The following is a 21,019-nucleotide window of genomic DNA, read 5'->3' as shown; positions in this document are numbered from 1 at the left end:
AAAAAACATTGTTGCCATCCGTCTGACATAGTTTTTTGCAAATCTCTCAGTTTTTAATAACTATTAATTTTTTTACTATTTTTTCTGTGCTCCTTAAACACCCCCAGGCAACACTTCCATAAGAATGACGCCAAATTTGAATCATCCTGTATAAACAACATATATTTTTCTCTAAAACCATTAATATTTTAATTATTTTAACTACTCGTTCATTATACCTATTGTTTATTCATCAAGATTGGGTTGCTATTAAGTGGTTTTTCTTCCTGAATTGCATATTTCATTTATCACTAACTACTTTTTATTCTTCTAACTACTTACTGACTAAAAACTGAAAAAAGGTTTTATATAACGGAATAATCACCTAATCTGACGTAATAACCAGCGACATTAAATAGTCCAAAAATCCAATGAAATTACATTGTTTTTAACAACATTGCTGTCGCCGATTGCTGAGAAAGCCCGTTTCACTTTAATTTTGAATGACCCGCCAGTAATCTGCATAAGATGTCTTGTGAAAAACAAATTCTGTAAGATTACTACTCTTAGATGTCGCCGGAGAACGGAGTTAGTAGACGCTTTGGTCCGAAAGAGGCCCCAACTATCGAACTTTTGACGTTTTAAAAATTTTCGCATAACCAAATATGGCTTTTCCCACAGGTTGAAGTGAATATCGTGAACTAGTTATGAAGTGCCAGTGAATATCAATGCGAAATTAATTTAATAAATTATTATAGATGTAAATAGATACTCAGTTTGGGATTACGGTTTCGCATAGTTGGATTTTGCAAGGTTTGTGTGCTTTTTGGCTTCTAAACGAACGGTTTCAGGTTATGTTTTGAGATATCAAACTTAAATGCTAGTGTTTTTTTTCAAAAAGTCACAAAAAAACCGAGTTAAAAATAAAAATCTTCTTCATGCTACTACACGGTAATTTTTCTCTATAAGTGTGCCCACAGTCAATGTCGTTCTTGCAATTCTAAAAAAGTTTGGCCACCTTGAAGTAGCAGTTCAAACATATTAAATTTCCTCAAATGTATTACTAAAAATAGTTTCAAATACATAATTTAATAATCATTTTGCTGAAATTACGGGCGATTAGTTTCTTATTCTTTACTTTTTACAGTTATACATTGCTCCAAAGTGATTTATATGTTTTGAAATAGTTGCCTTTCCATACTTGTATCTAGCTAAATATTTATTTTTTAATTCAGATGTCCTTTCGTGTAGTTAGAAGTTCAAAATTTAGACATGTTTACGGTCAAGCCCTTAAAAGAGAGCAATGCTATGACAATATCAGGGTCTCGAAGAGTTCTTGGGATTCTACATTCTGTGCAGTCAATCCTAAGTTTATAGCCATCATAGTCGAAAGTGCTGGAGGAGGTGCTTTTATCGTATTACCTCAAGGGAATAAGGTAAGCACAGTTTCTCACTCATTCACATAATAGCTTCTGCTTGTACATAACGTTCTTCTTGAGTAAATCATAAATTTAAACTCTATGTTTGATAGTGTTTTAAAAATATATTAATGACAAGGAAGATGAGGATAGGGAGTAATATAGGAAAGGTCTATTTATATGAATTTTATCTTGAAACTTCTGCAGCTTTGATTGGAATTAAAGTTGTTTATAAGGAGCCAAATGGACTTCAAATTGAACCACAAATGTGAAACAGTTAGTTAAGTAGTTCAATATTTATCTTATTAAATATACTATATTAAAATCACGATTTAACTATTGAAAAAAAAATAGAAGTAATTAAAAATCTCGAATTAACTATTGAGAAATTTTAGAAGTTCTCAGAAACCTCGATTAAGTTAGTAAGGCAATTTCATCCAAGTCGAAGTAATTAATTTAGAAGTACTTACCTACTTAATCTTGGAAATTTAACTTAATCTGTCTAATACAAAAGAGTGACCGATTTTCAAACCAATTATATGGTTCAAATAAATGTTTGGGTGCAAATCCTTTCAAATTAAAACCTCTCGATCCAATATAATAACTATTCTGGACGCCAATAAAGTTGCACCGCAATTTACATTTTATTATTGTAAAAAAAAAATTATAATTGTAAAAAAGACGACACGTTTCTAACTTTTATCACTTCTGATACATTAACGAGTCATCAGTGAGCGTTTACATTTGTACAACACAACAGATAAACTTCTTCGGTTAGGTACCGTGATTCAGGAGGATATGGGAATATTTTAAGGCTATGTGTAAAAAGCCAAAATTAGCTAAATAAGATCAGATGTTCAAGTCCGAATTTTATTGGCTGCAAAAATCCCTTGAATAATGAAAATTTAAAATCCAACAAAACAATTTTCATAATGTTTTTCAGAAATTTTTGAAAACATCACCCCATTTTAAGCCACTTATTTGCGCTCGTTTATAAATTGATTTAGTAGCGAGTTTTAGCGAACGAAGATTCGCTCTAATTAACGCTGAAGAATTAAGTATGTAAAATAGTAACGTATCCCTTGTGTCCACTTTTGTAGCTTAAATCAACGAATTCATTCACTTCTAAATACAAAAATATAGGGGAGTGCGATCCGGTGGATAAAGAAATAAAATAATTCTTGACTGCTGATGGAAAGTCCCCCAAGAAAAGTTTACCATTATCGTTTACCCACATACTCATCTGATGCATCTCAGGAACATAAGCCGCCAGCAGGGCAAAAAAGTTGCATAAAATCAAAGCAAACACAAAAAATATTGAAAGTTGAGGAAAAACCATTAGGAGCATAAAAAAGTGGACGTTGAAAAACAAAAATTTGCAGAATTTTTAGAGAGAACTGAGCTGTTTCTACCAATCCAGGGATCTCCAAAATATGTAGTAAGAAAATTACTAAATTTATTTAAATTATGAAGAAGCGCTCTATTATGTTGGAAGGTAGCATGTGGCATCATCCAAAGTAACTTCGTCCAATATTTCCTTTTAAAATATGTAAATAATCATCCACGTTAAGGTGACACTCCAGACCGAGCAGAAGTTTATTCTTGCATAACAAGATGATTTCGCTCCGGCCGTCGATGTTCTTGTGACAATTGTTAATTGCTTGTCCATTAGACTGAGCTTCGTCCGTGAAAAAAAGTACGTTTAAACGACCGCCTGTTTTCACAAATTCGTTGACCAAATAGTCATTCATATTAATGAAAAACACTTTGTTGGAGATTTTGTAATTCTTACACATGAAGAGCTTCACACATATATAAATATTTTCATTTCCTCCTGAATCATCTTGTAATAGTAGTTTTCTCTACTGAATTGCCGGTCAATCGGGCTAATTTGTTAACTTGCTGCACATTTTCAAAAAAATGTATTTTTAATTTGTCTTTATCTTGAAAAACGATGCATAAGAATGTATCCTTGAAAAGTCCCTTAACCCAAACTATTTCAAAAGTCTCTGCTAAGAGTGCCAATTTGAGCTACATCGATCATTTCTCAATTCCAATGTTAAAAAAACATTTAATTTGAAAAATCGGAAATGCAGTTTCCATTTTCAGAAAGCAGCTTTCAGAAAACTTATTCTAGCTGAATGAAGATGCTTTTAAATTGTAAATAGTTTAGTCATTCCAGCATTATATTTCAGGTGAAAATGCTCCACATTTACACATATTTCTGTTGTCTAAATTTGTCTGTAAGTTGTTAGGCATACGGTATAAACTATTAGCACTGACCAGTAATTACCGTTGTGTCAATTTGCGATTCCGATCGCTATTAAATTAATTTTAAAGTTATTTCAATACTAATTGAATGTTATGTTATGATTATCTCACAAATCGTTATTTAATATATTACGTAGGTATATAGAGCAACATTGTATCCGTTCAAAGTTAACTAAAATGCACGCAAGAGCGGAAATGTATCAATTAAAAAATGGGTGTAATATAATTGCGTAATTTAATTTAATTGTGTATTAATCATAGCTCAATATTAATAATTCAGAAGGAATGTTAATTTACTAGCTGATCTCGATGAGTAGCGGTTTCTTTAATAAAAGAACGCTAAAAGTTTTAGCACAACGTGAATGAATGGAAACTTTTCATAGATTACAAAAATACATGGTTTATTATTTGTATTATATTTTGGGAATTGATCCTTTATACAAGTTTGAATTCAATTAAGTCTGAAAAAAATATGCTCGAACTATTATTCAAATGCATATTTATGGTAGCAAAATTTAATTTCTTTTTAGTTAAGTACTAATTAAGCAAAATGTTCCTTAAGGCGCTACTGCTTCACGATCGTTATTTGCAAAAATGTGTTTCTCGAGTATTAATTTATTTTATTTTTATCTGTCTAAACTTATATTGAGAAATTAGCTGAAAATATCTTGAACTTGTGCTGAATACACTTGTTCAAACGTCGTGCATGGGCTCTGCAGACTCAATCAAAAAATTGATAGTCGTTATAAACGACTTCAAATGGCGCAGTAATTCTTACCACCAGGTTTTCACTAGCGTTTCGTCAACCAGACATTTTACGCGCCCATTCAAAAATTAACCTGGTGGTGTTAGATCGGGTGACCTGGGGGGCCACGGAACTGGACCACCTTTGCTGGTCTAATGTCCAAATACTAAGGGACTTCAACAGAGTGGGCAAATGCACCATCATCTTGCAGCCACATTTGCACTCGAACGTTTAAAACGCCCGTTGATAAGCAGTGTTAAACCATTAGGCAGCAGGTATGGTTATCAGCGATACCAGACAACATACCACCACAACAAAAAACTCGTAAAATTTTTTGGACATAACGGTCCTTACGCAACCATTTTAGGACACGCCTGCATTGAACAATTCTTAAAAGTTCTGAATTCCAGTAAATATAATAAATTCTGATAAATAATATTATAAATTTTCGAAAATTGTGAGACGGTTTTAGTGTGCATATGAACTAAACAAAAATAAAATTCTAAACATAATCGCAAATCGTTTCCCTGTTGATTATAGTGTATCTGCCACAATTTTGTATTTATACATGCTTTGTGTACATGCTGGCTTTTTTATTCATTCAGCCAATAATTGACTAACATTATCATGTTATCTTGATACTTTTTAAGGTGAGAATAAGTGATATTGAAAGTCGATTAAAAATACACGTTACATCATGCTCGTTTCATCGTGCAAAACAAAATTTTTGAATTTTGATTATTCCAAATGTCTATTTAATTATTGATAACTATAGTCACAGCTTTTAGAACCCTTCAGTTGTTTGACACTTTAATCAGTTTAATATATTACAAAGTCTTCGATAAAAATAATGATAAGTGTAAGGGCTTACACCCGAAAAGTAAATCTGTATATCTCGTATACAAGATGGTCCACTTTTAGTCATCAAAAACTGAAGAGCACTAATGGTTATAATAAATAGACAAATATTAGTAAAAGTAAAGGGAAAGCCGATGTATACACAGACATGAGATAAAATGAAATAAAACTATCTTGTAAATTAGTATGCATCTTATTTAAGAAGCACAACTGCATTCACGCAAGTTACCACTTCAGCGAACACCAAGCAAGTCAGGTAGTGAAAAGTTAGCTAAAAAGAATAGAATACTTAAACATTTCATAGTTAGTGCTTTTTTGCTTGTTTAGTTTGAAATCAGTAAGTTAACTGTTTAACTGCGTTAACTTGTATATCCAACTAGATTTTTCAATTAAAGGACAATAGCTATATTTTGCAGTTAAGAGTAAGTTTGGCTTCCTTAAATTATATGCACATTATTTTACAAGATAAATTCACTGAATTAGCAAAACTCTTTCGTGCACTGTTATTATTATATCTACGAACAAGCAAGTGGTCATGAAGTTCGAAAAGAAAAACAATTCGGTACTGACGTGAAATTAAACATGTACCGGTTCGTAATATAAAAATTAGAATTGTATTAAAACACGAACAAGTCGTAAAAATAACAACAAAGTCAACCATAAAATCACCCAAACATGCTAGAAGACATATAACATTATTTCAAGTCGTTAAAAACATGATACTGACTGAAATTTAATGTATTCAACGGTTTCAATGTAATTACATGTTTACTAATGTGATATAGCAGTCATTAGTAATAAAACAGCTCTTCTTTGCTTAGTGTTTAGCGGGATTTAAAGAAATGAAGTGCCTGTAGAGGCCCATCGATTAGTCATTTTCGCCACTGATTCGGATAAAAAGTGAAAATTAACGAGGTTGGCTAGAAACTGGAAAAACTTTTAAAATTTTCACGATTAAACTGGATCACCTTGTATATGGCTCTAAATATGTTTGCATTTAAAGTAAAATGTCTGAACAATTACCCACATATTATTTGTTGTCTATCTATATTACTAAGCTGAATTAGTTTTTATTTCTTCAGTCTTTAGCTGGTGTATTACATTGGGCAAATTATTCTTTATTATTCATTGATATGTTCAATCGTATGACTCACACATTGCATTCCTTTTGACAAGCGAAGAAATGCATACATAATAAATTAATACCAGTGAGTTCTGATTAACAAGTCTACAGACCCACTGGAATGTTTTATTATCTATTGTGTAGGAAATTTATTATGTGATAAAGAGTTTCCGTGTAATGTTTAAAGCGTTTTCAATAATCGGCCTTCCTGTCGCTCTTCTTGAATGCACTGAGTGGAATATGTTTGGTTCATTTAACAGAGAATACACCCGTTCAACGTTTAAATCATTTTATCAATTTAACTATGGAAATAATTGGGCCGCAAATGCTGAAAGTTATTTGCAAAGTAGGTAGATGAGAGGATGCCACATTTATTTTTGGGGCAAAATGTTCTAATTTTAAATATTGGCCAAAGTCCAACCCCAACGTAATCGCAACTGCTTACTACATTTCAATATTTCGGAGTACTATTTTTACAGATTCACTGTGACTCGTTTCGAATTTTGCATTTCGACAGGATTTATTTTACTTTGTTAGTGATATTGGCAAAAAATCAACAGGGTGAGGCAATATGACTTTAAATGGTTATTCCATTTCATCAATATTAAATGAAAAACGTTTTTATTATGTCAGGTTTGAAATTAAGTATAGTGAAAAGAGCAAGCAAGAATGATTAAGTATAGTGATTAAATGATTTTGAGTTATCGAAAAAGCTCCAAAAATACKTGATTATTTTAATTGAATAAATATGAGGGTTACACTTTAAASATACGTAAATGTGTTACATACGCTGAGGCTGATCGTTATTCGTTGACAGAAGGTGCTTGAATTTGAGAAATAYTGTTATAAAGCTGGCAAACACTTTTGTAAGAAATTTCGTCGGTGTACAAGAGAAAGTCCGCTGATAGTAGTTATTAGTATTGTCATAATTTGCTTATGAATATAAAGTCAAACATATTACGTGAGGTTACTCATAATGAGTTGTTTAGTGAGACAAAATTATGCTCGTTAATCCCAAGGGAGTAATGATCATTCCCGCAGTGTGTTAAATAAATAATAGTGGCAGTTATATCGAATTTTTCGACCTGTTTTAATTTAAATAAAGGGTTTCTTCTAAGCTCGTCATGATCAAAATGTATAATCGTATGATCAAAATGATACTGCGGCATTATTTGGCTTAAAAGAACACAATCTAGGGATGGTCGGTTTTAACGTAACCCTTAAAATAATCCCATCAATCAGGCGAAGTTTTTGAAAAACTTGCTTCTTAACAAAAAAAACACACGTTAAATTTCAGTTCCATGCGAGAGATTATTTTCCAAAGCCGGTGCTATCATAAACGAGCGAAGAACTAGACTTAGTAAAAAGTATACGCAAAAAATATTCTTAAATGTTAATTAATTTTTAAGTGAAAATTAGATTTTTAAACATTTTCGCATGCAAAGCGTATATTTTGTTTTAAACCATTCGATTTTATTATAACTTTTTTTCTTTGAGTAGTTATATTATAACCTATGTTTTGTTTTTGTTTTTAGAATATATTATTTTTAGTTTACCAATGCTAAAAATTATGTTTTTTATAAACTACATCATTATTTATGATTACTATTTCTACAATCATCATCATTGCGATTATTTCATGAAAAGTTTATAAAGTAAGTATTTACTAGAAAGGACTAATGTTGAATCGGAACAAAAAATGAATTGATTCCAGTTACACGATAAAACATTCTGCAAGTTTTTGTACTAAGACACTCAATAATTTAGCACCCCAATGCTGAGGAGCTCGGCAGTTTCATCATTCCAGAATCTAAAGGAGGCAAAAATCCACCTAGGATTTTGTTTGTCAGTTGGGTCAGCTTGTCTTCTTTTGAGCCTAAGAATGTCGCACTCTCATTTTGAACATATACTTATGGGAAACCCTGTATTACGAATAACAATTAAATTTTCAAAGTTTAGTTTTATCAAACCAAATGAATCAACATCAAGATAATACTCGGTTTTTATTGCCGTTATTCCTCCAGGAGATTTGCAACCTTCATCTGCGGCTCGGGTTACAAACGGGAGTAATGAGTGTTATAAGACGTTAGATTTACTAACTAACAATTTATTAATTTTAAACTTGACTCCTCTCCAAAACCAAGCGACCCAAACAAATGTAGATAGGCACAGTGCATGATCACCAAAAAATGCTTTTACGATTGGTCCATAAAATACATCAATCTCTTTTTACAAGTAGGGGAGTTGGTGGTGATACATTATTTAAAGATAGATTCTATATGTTTTGGAAATTCGTAATTCTGTATTTCTATAAAATAGAATTTTACTTGGCATACAATGGTTTGCTTAGTGCGGTCCTGGCATATTACTGCTCGGCTGTTTGTTTCGTGCATTTCTCCGTTTTGTATTTGGATGATCTACATTTATGCATTAATGTGTGTTATAATTTTAAATTAATTTAATTTGTCTGTATTTTTGTCATTTATTTGATGCTCTTTCGAATATATTTAAAATGTATATGTTTATTCCAGATCTCGGGTAGAATATCGGCTGATCATCCTCTAGTAGGAGGACATAAAGGACCGGTTTTAGATATAGCTTGGTGTCCGCACAATGATAACGTTATCGCCAGTGGATCGGAGGACTGTGTTGTCAAGGTAGAAAGCTTGATTCTACTTATCTTATTTTTACAGCACTTTTGTCTCAAATCCCAGTTTTGTCTCTTGAATTATCTTCATCATTTTGTAATTTTTAAGCAGATTTAATATTTTTATAAATTTAGTTAAGTTCTTATGATTTTGTTGACTATATCCACACCAGCATAGCTTAAATTAATGTTATTTAAGATTATTTATATTTCTTCTTTTATTTAAATTAAGGTTTGGCATATTCCTGATGGGGGCCTTATTAAAACGCTTACAGAACCAATCGTCGACCTTGTGTATCATCAGAGAAGAGTTGGTTTGGTGCTTTGGCATCCAACCGCGCAAAATGTTCTTCTTACGGCTGGTAGCGATAATCAAATCGTTATTTGGAACGTAGGTATGCAACAGAATTTTATAAATAATGGAATAAACAAAAACTCATTGTATATTTTACTAGTTCGTTTAGAAATAGAATAGTTTTTAATTAAATTGACCCTCCAGATGGATTTTAGATTGGTGGTAAACGATAACCGTTTAATGTTTTACAGGCACTGGAGAAGCTTTAGTTGAAATTGATTGTCATCCGGATATTGTGTACAGTGCCTGCTTTAATTGGGATGGTTCAGAGTTACTTACCACCTGCAAAGATAAGAAAATTAGAATAATAAATCCACGAACGGGAGAAGTTACATCTGAAGCCATCGCGCATGAAGGTAAGTAACCTTTATGACGGTCGTTTCAATTTCTAGACCATCATCAGATATCATTTTTAGATGGTCATTATATGAAATTATATTGCATATTAAAGTATTTGTATAACAAAACTTAATTATGTTCTTTCATCAGAAAAGTTCAATATTAATATGGAAGAACATTAAAGACAACCACATGATATGATAAATAATGTTAAATATTTTAAATCCCTTGCTGCAGTTTTAGTAATCTTTATCAAACTTTGATTTAAATTTAACAAGCAACGATTAAATAAACTGCTATGAACTTCACAGTATTTAATAATTAATTAAAAGGAGGCTGATGGGTTAAAACATAAACCTTTAAAAAAAGGAATAAAGGCAAGTTCCAATTTTACATTATCAGGTCAATGCAATGGCAAGCGCAAAAACGCTTAGTAGAAAGAACATAGCAATTTTTTTTACTTCATTGAACTTAAAAAGGAATATTTTAATGTCACAATCTCTGTAGATTTACGAAAAAAATAGAAACAATTTTAAGCTAAAATATCTTCCAACCCAAGCAATAAAAATTTGAAAATTTAGAGGAGGCTTTAGTAATTGAAATAAAATTATTTATAAAAAACGTACAAAATGTGTTTTGCAAAAAAATTATGTTTTTTTCAGCAATAGCAGACGAGTACCTACATCATGCCTATTGTCAACACATTTTGTCCCATTAACTTATGAACTATTCTAACATTTGAAAAGTTGTATTCTATTTTTTTTTAACGGTCACATTGTTTATAGTAAATGCGTTTAACATTTGGTATGACAGGCTGTGCCAATAAACAATGTGACCGTTATTAAAAATAATTAAAATGTTAGAATAATAAGTTAATGGGACAAAATGTGTTGACAATTGTTTCAGGCTAACTGAGGATGGGGAAAAAACACCGGAACGTTTTAGAAATTAACTATTTTGTGAATTCGAAATAAATGACTCAGGAAATTTGATGTTAACATTGGAACTACAGTCAGGAAAACTTACATTATTTATTTATTCCATACATTCTAAATCGAGAAATTGTTTAGAAGAAAAGGATTATCACGATAATAAATTTCTGTTAATAAACTGAACATACATTTGTTTATAAATAACTTTGTCTTTCTAGGTACGAAGGCAACTCGAGCTATTTTCCTTCGACATGGATTAGTGTTTACAACGGGATTCTCGAAGATGTCTGAACGACAATATAGTTTAAGAACTCCGGATTGTTTAGAAGAGCCCATCGTTATGGTAGAATTAGACACTTCGAATGGTGTGATGTTTCCGCTTTACGACGCTGACACGAACTTAATATTTCTGTGTGGCAAAGGAGATTCGGTTATCAGGTAAAAATTAACTATGTTTTTAAATGTATCCGTGTGGTATTTATGGCTATGTAGCACATATATACTTCTTGCTAATTATTTATTTCAATGTAACACATTTAATGAAAAAGCGACTTGATAAACTGAAACTTTTATTACAAATCAGGTACTTCGAAATCACAGCCGAGCCTCCCTTCGTCCACTATATCAACACCTTCCAAACTCCAGATCCGCAAAGAGGTATTGGTATGATGCCAAAGAGAGGATGTGACGTCACAACCTGTGAGATAGCTAGATTTTATAGGCTAAACAATTCGGGATTGTGCCAAGTAAGTGAATCATCACATCTCTTAAAATTTCAATAGTACCTTATCCTATACCAAATGTTACATAGTTTCGAGTTCGATAATGCAGATATTACTTAAGGGTGTCCAAGATATGATCGCAATTATAAAACACAACATACAACAATATCTAAATGATGATTTTTTAAGAACTTGATGTTCTAAAAAACATTCAGATGCTATCACATTGGGGGCAGTTTTTTTAATGCAAGACTTTTTTACAAGTTTGTGGTAGGTATGTCGGAACGTTTCTCGAATGTCGTGAATTTTATTATTTCAATACAAAGGAAAAAGAAAAACATTAGTACGTCAAAAAACATAGAACATAGAACATATAATATACATGGTAGTTTGATAAAAATGTGAAATCTCACGATGCTACGCGCGAAAGGACTCAGTGATGCAAAACGCGTTTTCCGAATTTTCAAAGGTAGATTTCCTTTCAAAATATTATGAAAGTATCCAGATTGGAATCTTTCCATTTCCCGGTGCTCCATTTCATTGATTTTGGCTGTTGATACCAAGCTTTTACAGCAACTAAACTTGCGCGAACAATATTTTTTGTTTTAATTATACAGGGTGATTCAAAATTGTCGTCATTCCTCTAGAGGTGTTTTCGGAGTACAGAAAAAATAGTAAAAAAATTAATTGTTATTAAAAACTGAAATTCGCAAAAAAAACGATATCAGAAAGACGGCAACAATGTTTTTCAAAGTAATCTGCCTAATTAACATTACGTAAATACCTGTTGCTTCGTAATTATTAAAAATTCCGATAACCATGGACAAATTCAGAAAGTGGCAATATGTTTTATTGCCACTTTCTGTATTTTTGATGATGATGATTTCTGATGAGGATGAAAGGTAAATTCAACAGGATTCGTTAAATGTGTGTTTGTCTGGACGCCATCTTATAATATGTATCCGCTCTTATAATGGTTTGTTCATAAACGGAAAATTTTTCATTTATTTGACAAGGATTGCTTTATGACAAACACAGAATATATGAAATATGTTATCCAATCGTGGAAAAGATCATTTGCTGTAAAAAATATTGCTAAGAAACAGCTAACATCTATTTTTTCACCATTTCAGGTTATAACAATGACTGTTCCGAGAAAATCCGAACTCTTTCAGGAGGATCTGTACCCCGATACCGTGGGAGACACTGCAGCTTTAACAGCAGAGGAATGGATTGGTGGCCGCGACGCTGAACCAATTGTAATATCCTTGAAAGAAGGTTACAAGCCACCGGAATCCAAAACAGTGTCGGTCGCTAGGAAAAGCAATTTGCTTAATAAAATTCCCGCTAAGAGTGGAAAGGCGGACAGTGGTGGCAGTTCTGCAGTATCGGTAAGGGCCATGAAACATTTCTAAATCGTAAAATTTGTATATATTTCATTTGTTGCAATTTATATATACTCTATTTTTTTTTCTACCAATCCAGCTCAGCTCCAATTATGACTCATCCGACGGTCGTTTGATAAGTCACTTACTTTTTTAATTTCCCACGTAGTAACTTCTAAATTCAACACTCAAATCAACTCTCGTCTGTTAGACGCATCAGGACAATGCACAGGTGCACTCGTGTGTAGTCGCCATTGCAAAAATCCATGAATACGAACTGCTACCCCACCCAGCATAATCTCCAGATTTAGCCCCCTGCGTCTATTTCCAGTTTCCGAAGAGGTCATCATTGAAACAATCGCCTATTTTGAGGACCTGGAGAAACTCTATTATTTGGAAGGGGTAAAAAAATTTGAAAGACGACGGACTAAGTGTATCGAACTAAAAGGAGACTATATTGAAAAAAAATATCTTTTATTCAAAAAGTCACTGACTTATCAAACGACCCTCATACGTAATTAACAGTGAAACTAAGACGTGCACTAATATAATTTTATTTTTTCCCTCGAATTAGGTGCGTTGAACGAAAAAACTCAAGCGGGCTTTTTTGTTTGAAATTGAACGATCATTGAAAGCATAAAATGTATTTTTTAATAAATTAGTGGCGCGCCATTTTCTTCTTATATTGCAAGCGGTTTCGACTATCTTAATAATTTTATATGATTTTTAATAAAACGTTAACACCCTGTATTTTCGTAACAATGCCCTTGAAGACACTCGATTATTAATTAGAACGTTTGATATTAAAATAATGCCAACAATCGCCTTCTAAAATTGGTCAGAGTACTTTTGAATCTGTAATCTCTAAATTTGATCTACTGTATTTTTTGTAATTAGGAAAAAGCTCTGCAAGAATTTCTGGACGAGATTCGTAAAATGAAAGCCATGATAGTGAAACACGAAAATCGTATCCGTGCTTTGGAAGCGGAAGTCGCTCTGTCTAAGTCACAACATACTAACAACTCCGCTATTGAGGACAAGGATGATGGCGGTGGAGACGGACTGGGGGCTCCACCACCTTTAGCCTCAAATGAAGTTTGAGACACGGTTGTTAGATGGGCTTTTGTGGAACTGCTCAAATTAACGGAAAGTATAGGTAAGATATCTTTACAGTACAGCTATTGGACACGTGAATAGCTAAACATATCAAAATAAGCATCAGGTGCTTATTTATTTCAATGTTTTTCAGAACGCGCGGGTTGCTGAAAATATTATCGATCATTTAAATTGTTATTTTTGGTTTGTATTGCAAATGTAAACTCTTATTTAGTGTTTCCTTTTTAAACTCTATGTCGATTTCTAAGTATACTTTATGTAACTGAACTCAGTGAAATAACTAAGTAAAATTTGCAATTATACAGGGTGGAAGATTGCGGCTAAATTGAGCGTAAATTCGAAATTATTTTGTAATTTTTCAATTTTCATTCAGGTGCATTAATTATTGTTTTAATTTCGCAATGGGAGTGTAATGACGCTAATTTCTGCAAAAAGTAGATTTTGCAACCGATTTGCTCAGAAACTTGTGACTCAGAAGTATTGGCAATTTAGAAATTTCTGAAAACTTGTTGAAGGGCCTTTAAGATAACAAAACAATATATGAGGTGTTAAAATTAAGTTAGTAATATTTATGAAAAATTTCTGTATATTGGTGCATTTTTTGAATGAATCAGGGTATGTTTCGACAGGACAGGTCCCATTTTTCAATTTATTTTACAAACTTGGTACAGTACTGTTCCAATGACCCTGTTTTCAACGTTAAGTGTCTATATCTGGTAAATTACACACCCAATAAACCTTATATCAAAATTATCCTTCTTAGTAAGAGAGCCAATTGCGAAACATTGACACAGGGTATTGCATTAATCCAAAAATTATCCTGATTTGTAAGAAAACCAATTGCAGCATATTGATACAGGGTGTTCTATTAATAAAAACATCATTTTGATTTGCCACGAATTTTTGGAAACCCCCTGTATAACGAAAATAATTTATGCAATATCGCATACAAAATAATTTCAAAATTACACACCAATTTGCCATAATCTTCCACTTCGTCTTGGTTGCACCAGCCCTTTAGAGGGCCGTCCGATAAGTACTTAGCTTGGCCGCTCCTATCGCATGAGAAATTTACTATCGTGTAGTACATTCTCGCAGACGGCTACTATCACCATATCAGCCGTATCGGAATCGTAGTTTTGTATTAACCACGTGTGGAAGCGGGCGTCTGCGGATTTCAGAAAAATTAAACGAGCAATATCGGAGAGTCGTTCGATTCTTGTTTCTGGAAAGAAAATCACGAAGCGAAGTCAAAGAGCCCTTGGCTGCGGTGTACGGTGACTACTCCTTCGATGGCGACTGCCGGCGATGTAAAATTTGGTTTAAAGAGAAGAAGGCGAAGACTGTTCAGCGTTCAGTGTTCAGGAGAAGGAAAAAACACAGAGCTCTACTATATCGAATTATTGGGCCGATTCGACGTCGCATTGCACAAAAACGGCCCCATTAGGTTTTGGCGAAGAAAAGTGGTCTTCCACCATGACAACGCACCGGCTCACACCTCCGCCGTCGCAAGACCCAAATTGGTCGAACTGGGCTACGAACTGCTGCCCCATCCACCGTATTCTCCAGATTTGGCCCCGTGTGACTTCTTTTTGTTTACAAACTTGAAGCCAAGACACTCGCCGGACAGAAATTTCAGTGAGAAGGTCATCGTCACCACGGAGGCCTACGTTGCAGACCTCGAGAAAATTAATTTCTCAGACGGTTTAAAGAAGTTGGGGCGTCGAATTGAAAGGAGACTATGTTGAGAAATAACTCGTCACTTTTCCAAAATTTTCGGTTTTTCTGTAGGCTGAGTACTTATCGAACCGCCCTCGTATATCAATATATGATCATGATATGGTACATGGTTTCGTGTCCGCAGTGGAACATTTTGCTTCGTCGGTTAAAATTAAAGCTCTCAAGTGGAAACGTTCTTTAAAAAGCCAAATCATTGATTTCTTTACTATTAATTTGCTCTCCCTCACTCATCCGTCCGCATATGGTATTTCCCTCAGCATTACAGAAAATAAGCTCCTGTGATTCGCGGTGTTTCCGACGTCAAGTGCGTAATAATAATAACGATAACATTTTACATTGAAATATTTCAATTATATTAACAAATAGTTGGTTGACTGGACAACTGGCTGCATAGAGCTTTGGTATTTTATATTTATTTCTGTTTCATCTGTCTTTCTAGCCTTGGGAACAAGATGGTCGGAACTTTGGCCATTTTTAGAGTGTATGATTTTAATCCAGTCCCTAATCCGCTATACAAGCTCTTATTTATTGCCCTATGTTGTATTTTGTCAATTTCCTATAACAATAAACATATGCCTATTGAAAAAAATTTCTAAGTATATGTGAACATTTTGGTAACTCCAGACTTTTGAGCACATTTTACAAGTGGAAATCGGAATGCAGATATTTCAAGGTCATTATCAACATCGAGATGTTGCAGCGGCATGAAAAATTGATAAACTTTTTATAATCGAAGAGTGGAAGTAACAAAGAGGGCAAGTGGTTGTCTTTATGCCTTTACGAAAGTGATATTTTCGAATCCTCATCTGACATTATAGACGTAGCACCGCCCAGTGCTGAACTTGTTTCCTTGCACATGTTTCTAATTCTCTTCAATTGCAAAATTGTTGTAAACATAACAAACAAGCTCGTTTTGACTAGTCAAGTACCAAATATACGATGACAAGCGGCAGCACAATGATCGATTATGCATTTTTTTTAAAAATAGGTAGAGGCACCAATCCCAAAGAGTCTTTCCTGTGCCTGCAATATTTGCCAATACTAAAAAAATAAATAACATTCGTTGGTATTCCTCATACTAAACGTCACATGGCCATCCAATCACAGGGATTTATTTTCAGTGTATCGAAATGCTGAGACACATGCAATGCGCCACCCGTCCAAATTGGGTAATTTTAATAACTACAGTTATCACTGTTATATTAAATAAATTATTTTTAAAATAATTATGCAGAACCAACCGGAGGTATTCGAATAAGCGAAATATATATATATTATCTGTTTTACTTCCCCTATACACAATATCCTGACTGCTTTTTGTTTTAGGTAATGAACCGACACAAAATCTATACTGGATTGCAAATGCCTTGCTTTTTACATAGTAGTAACTCATCCTTATTTATTTTTTCATTAAAAAGCGAACGTCAGCCAAAAATCATTATCATTAGTCAATTGTACAAATTTTTTAATTAATTTTTAGAAAGTGCCTTATCTATTGATTTGTGACCGGTTGGAAGAGCTTTTTTGGGAAATCCTAGTTCGGCTGATATAAAGTGCCATTAGAAAATTCTGGTTATAATAACACTGTAGTTAATTAAATGCTTGGTCGTTGTCTGCAAAAAGCCTCAGCATAGATAAGGTACTCTGAATCCTCTCTATATCATCGAACTCAAGTGCTCTTATAGACTTTAAAGTCTGCTACGCAACAGCGTAATTTAACACATTAAACCGAAAAATTTTCACGCATTAAAAAAATCGTGTGAAATATTTTCGATTTTTGCAGTTACTGTTCTTAAAAGAGGTACAAATAATTGTAGATGTAATCTATGGTTCGATTGTAAGGGAAAACTGGAAATATCTTTCAAAGTAAGTCTGTTGGTCAATTTTTACACTTTCATAATACGGATGATTAAACTTAGTTGTTACACACGGCAGAAGACGCACAAGGGAAAATGTCAAGCACAAAATTATTTGTACCTCTTTTAACAATATTTATTATATAAGTGTTTTAAATATATTATATAGTTTATAAAACTGTTTCTATGGAATTTTTGATAATAGACAATTCGATGGTGTATTTATACAGTGCGAGTCATAATAGGCTGATAAAGCTGAGTTCAACAACGCCGTTTTGTACTTAACAAGTGTAAGATCGAAAGCCATATGTCAACATTAAACATTTAAATTTACAAATGCTTGGTAGTTCCTATAGCCAGTCAGGGATTATTAAAAAATAACAGCTAAATTTTAATTAGCTAATTATCTATAAAGTGCCCAAAAGTAATCTTAATAACTTATCTAACTACATTCTAATCTATAATAGACTTAAACTTTTTATGATAATTCTTAAAAACTCCATATTTTTTCAAGATTTCGATTGTTCTACAGCATTGGTAGAATGTTCAATTGTTATGAAATGCACTGCATATAAATCTTATTGGAAATACCCGGGTCAGGATGTCGCCATGCCGCAGCCATGACCCACCTTGAAAAACACTTGTCAATATGAAATCAAAAAACTACATATTTTTATAAACGTTAAAATGTCTTGTTGAGCGTTTTGGAGTATTTTTATATACCTGTTTTTGATTGCCAATAAGCATAAGATAAATGACAATATACTCAGCCAGTCAATGAACTGCACAATAAAATAATGTTATAGCTGAAAGGTTAAATCTCATGTTTGGTCAATAGTAATAAAGCTTTAATTATGTGAATATCGGATTGTTGAAAACCCTGTAGCGTTTTTGCTCGGGTATTAAAGGTAAATGTTACTTTGTTTGCATATTTTTAAATATATTGACTAAACTGTTAATATTTACTAACTATTAAGCAATAAGGTAACAATATTGTTTAAAATCGGATATTCGTAAAAGTTATCAAAAGTTCCATCTCAAAGATTGACTTGTGTGCTATAAATTTAACAACGATGAATATTAATTCAATGTATATAATGTGTATAAAATATAATTTGCATTTTTTTTGAACTAATAATATTAATACTGTGTATTGTTAGTATTTTTACAAATATATTCGTTAAAAATTGACGCATTCAATTGATAACAATACCTTGTCAGTTTCTTCATTGAATTTTAAGAATTTAGGTACACCACAGACTTAAAAAATGTACACAAACATTAAAAATAAATTAATTCATTTATTTACTGGCAATTTATCGAATACATATTTTTACAACATTAATAGCCACTAAACTCACTGAATTAATTATAGAAATCTACTAGTTTTGTTGGAAAATGATAAACCACTTAAAACTTTGAGACTATTTATTTAGTAATACGAAAACACAATGAGGTTTTAATTTTTGATTAAAGTTTCTTTATTATTTAATTATTTCTTGGTTTCCTGCGTACTTTTTCCGTCAAAGGTTTATCACTATGGCAAAGCCGTAAGTGTTGTTTTAAATTTTTTTTTGACTTCAGTACTTTCCCGCATTTCTCTACTGTACATTTATGGTAGTCGACTATCTGGCTATGAAATTTTTTTATATGGAAATCTAAATTCTTCTTATAATGATAAGATCGATTACAGTCTATATAAGAGCATTTAAAGACCTCGCTTCGACTATCAGGCAAGTGCACGTGAAGACAGTGCTCGGCTAAATTTTGCTTTAGACTAAATGTTTTGTTGCAAATCGCACAAGTATACTGCGTTTTTGGTAGGGAGCAACTAGTTTTCTTATGTTTCAAATACTCTGTCCACCTACTGAAAATTTCGTCACAGTCGCATTTGTAGTTTTTGTGGCTTCTTTGATGTTTCTGATATTGATGGAACTGAACAAATGTTTTAGGACAATCCTTGCAATTATATGGTGCTTCTTCTGTGTGAATTTCAACTTTATGTACATTTAATTGACTTTTTCGTCGAAACTTTTCAGAGCACGTGTGACATTCAAACGGTAAATCTGCGTGGATGCGTGCAATATGCTTTTTCAAGTTATATTTATTGGAGAAAATCAGTCCGCAGTTTTCTTCCTCACATAAAACCTCCGTTGATTCAACATCTTCACCAAGGTGCGCTGCAATTTCATGCCGTTTCAAATGCGATTGACTAGAATACGTTTTGCTGCAGTCTTCAAAAGTACATTTGTATGGCTTTCCTGCATCTCCATGATGAGTCAAAATGTGATTCTTTAGCCGATAGGGGCGCGAAAACTTAGCGCTACAACCAATTTCAGGACATTCATGCTTTTTCAATTCGACCCTGCGTTTCTTTGAAGAAGTTTCTGGCGACGCGATTAGATCGAAATCGTTCTTCTGTGGCGCACCATCGCCTTGCTTGAGCCCTGAAAATGTCTTATTGCATTCTTCCGTTGCTTACAAACAAGCAAACCAATAAGAAACTGACCTTCAGGTAGTTGATTGAGTGTGTCTCCAAAGCCCATTTTTATATTAATCTAAACCTGAAATATATTATGATATTAGACGAATAGAATGTCTATTATTACTGGATTAAAGTACGGTTTCGGTGCGTTTGGCCGCAGTCGTAATCGCAATTGCAGCGTGATTTGGGTGATGCGTTTATAGTCGGAAAAACTGAGGATAAACTGTTGAAAAGATGGACAATGTCGAACTTATTTTGTTAGAAGAGTGGGAAAAGAACAATTCCTTAAAAGAAATCCTAATACAACTTACCTACGATTTTTTCTCAGAGGCAAAGTGAGCTAAATGCTTTTCACTTTATCTAAGGTATCGGTATTTACCTTCTTTTCAGGTGCAACTAAGGGTTTTATGAACACAAAACCTGCATGCAATGTTAAAGCAACTCCACCGAGAAGTAAAAGTTTTTTTGAAGCAGGCGTTAAAGCCATAACTCTTGCGGGCATAGATAAAGACTGCTTGCGAAGCATAGAACAAGGTTTATCCAGTTGCGAATCCAATAGCACAAAATATCACCCCTATGTTCTGGGTAAGGTAAGGGGGTATGTTCTCTGATCCAATAGTTAGCTAGTGGGCCGATTACTGGGTTGTAGTCGTATTTCTTCTTCCTTTTAATTTATTTCGGACCATGTGACTTTAAATGCATGGTGACGTTGTCCGGGAGCATATAAATATTATTTGCAATTATGCTATAATTGGCTTTTGCGACTTTATCGATGTTATTTGGAATTTATTAGTAATTTTATTTTTTATTTAATTATAACGGCCACATCATGTATTCAGATGAGTACTACTTATGACCCCAAGCAAAAATGAAACTACTTTACGACTCGATAACGTAAATTTTATAATATATGGATTCTAATTTTCTTATTGGATATGTGCAAAATGCCACTGTAAGCATAATCGACATGTTTTATGCTGCGGTTTTATTAATCGCATCAAATGTTTAACCAGTGAAAATGCTTTCATATATTTAAATCAAGCTTGTA

At 33.0% G+C, this 21,019-nt stretch overlaps 2 protein-coding genes across 4 annotated transcripts; one reads left to right on the top strand and one right to left on the bottom strand.

Annotated features, from left to right (window-relative positions):
• Positions 1 to 625: 625 nt before the first annotated feature.
• On the top strand, positions 626 to 18,698 carry LOC109542120 (coronin-6). The gene is made up of 10 exons (XM_019911186.2): positions 626 to 792; positions 1,215 to 1,415; positions 8,926 to 9,051; positions 9,274 to 9,436; positions 9,588 to 9,752; positions 10,886 to 11,105; positions 11,251 to 11,413; positions 12,523 to 12,780; positions 13,672 to 13,930; positions 16,957 to 18,698. Exons 2-9 carry the CDS (start codon positions 1,215 to 1,217, stop codon positions 13,873 to 13,875), a joined length of 1,500 nt encoding a protein of 499 aa, XP_019766745.2. The 5' UTR covers positions 626 to 792; the 3' UTR covers positions 13,876 to 13,930; positions 16,957 to 18,698.
• Positions 18,699 to 18,899: 201 nt separating this feature from the next.
• Positions 18,900 to 20,634, bottom strand: LOC125503324 (zinc finger protein 266-like). Of its 3 annotated transcripts, XM_048663409.1 has the most exons (4): positions 20,283 to 20,634; positions 20,109 to 20,194; positions 19,996 to 20,050; positions 18,900 to 19,933 (listed from the first exon to the last, which is right to left on the bottom strand). In XM_048663409.1, exons 3-4 carry the CDS (start codon positions 20,030 to 20,032, stop codon positions 18,975 to 18,977), a joined length of 996 nt encoding a protein of 331 aa, XP_048519366.1. In that variant the 5' UTR covers positions 20,033 to 20,050; positions 20,109 to 20,194; positions 20,283 to 20,634; the 3' UTR covers positions 18,900 to 18,974. The 3 variants fall into 3 exon arrangements, with proteins under 3 accessions (XP_048519366.1, XP_048519365.1, XP_048519367.1); XM_048663408.1 differs by lacking the exon at positions 20,109 to 20,194; XM_048663410.1 differs by lacking the exon at positions 20,109 to 20,194 and having other exon boundaries at positions 20,351 to 20,634.
• Positions 20,635 to 21,019: the final 385 nt, after the last annotated feature.

Source organism: Dendroctonus ponderosae, unplaced genomic scaffold (assembly GCF_020466585.1).
Source record: "Dendroctonus ponderosae isolate FM_Combo_2020 unplaced genomic scaffold, Dpon_F_20191213v2 Dpon_F_20191213_19, whole genome shotgun sequence".
Lineage (NCBI taxonomy): Eukaryota > Metazoa > Arthropoda > Insecta > Coleoptera > Curculionidae > Dendroctonus > Dendroctonus ponderosae.
Note: the sequence above shows the minus strand (reverse complement) of the source record. Positions and strands in the feature narration are given on the sequence as shown.

What these genes read in the sequence shown, in the direction of transcription:
- LOC125503324 (XM_048663409.1), bottom strand. Translation starts at nt 20,032, where the DNA reads ATGGGCTTTGGAGACACACTCAATCAACTACCTGAAG. An exon ending in ACTCAATCAACTACCTGAAG is followed by an intron (nt 19,934 to 19,995) that starts GTCAGTTTCTTA and finishes AGACATTTTCAG; the next exon opens with GGCTCAAGCAAGGCGATGGT.
- LOC109542120 (XM_019911186.2), top strand. Translation starts at nt 1,215, where the DNA reads ATGTCCTTTCGTGTAGTTAGAAGTTCAAAATTTAGACATGTTTACGGT. An exon ending in AAAGGAGATTCGGTTATCAG is followed by an intron (nt 11,106 to 11,250) that starts GTAAAAATTAAC and finishes ATTACAAATCAG; the next exon opens with GTACTTCGAAATCACAGCCG. An exon ending in GTGGCAGTTCTGCAGTATCG is followed by an intron (nt 12,781 to 13,671) that starts GTAAGGGCCATG and finishes TTTTGTAATTAG; the next exon opens with GAAAAAGCTCTGCAAGAATT.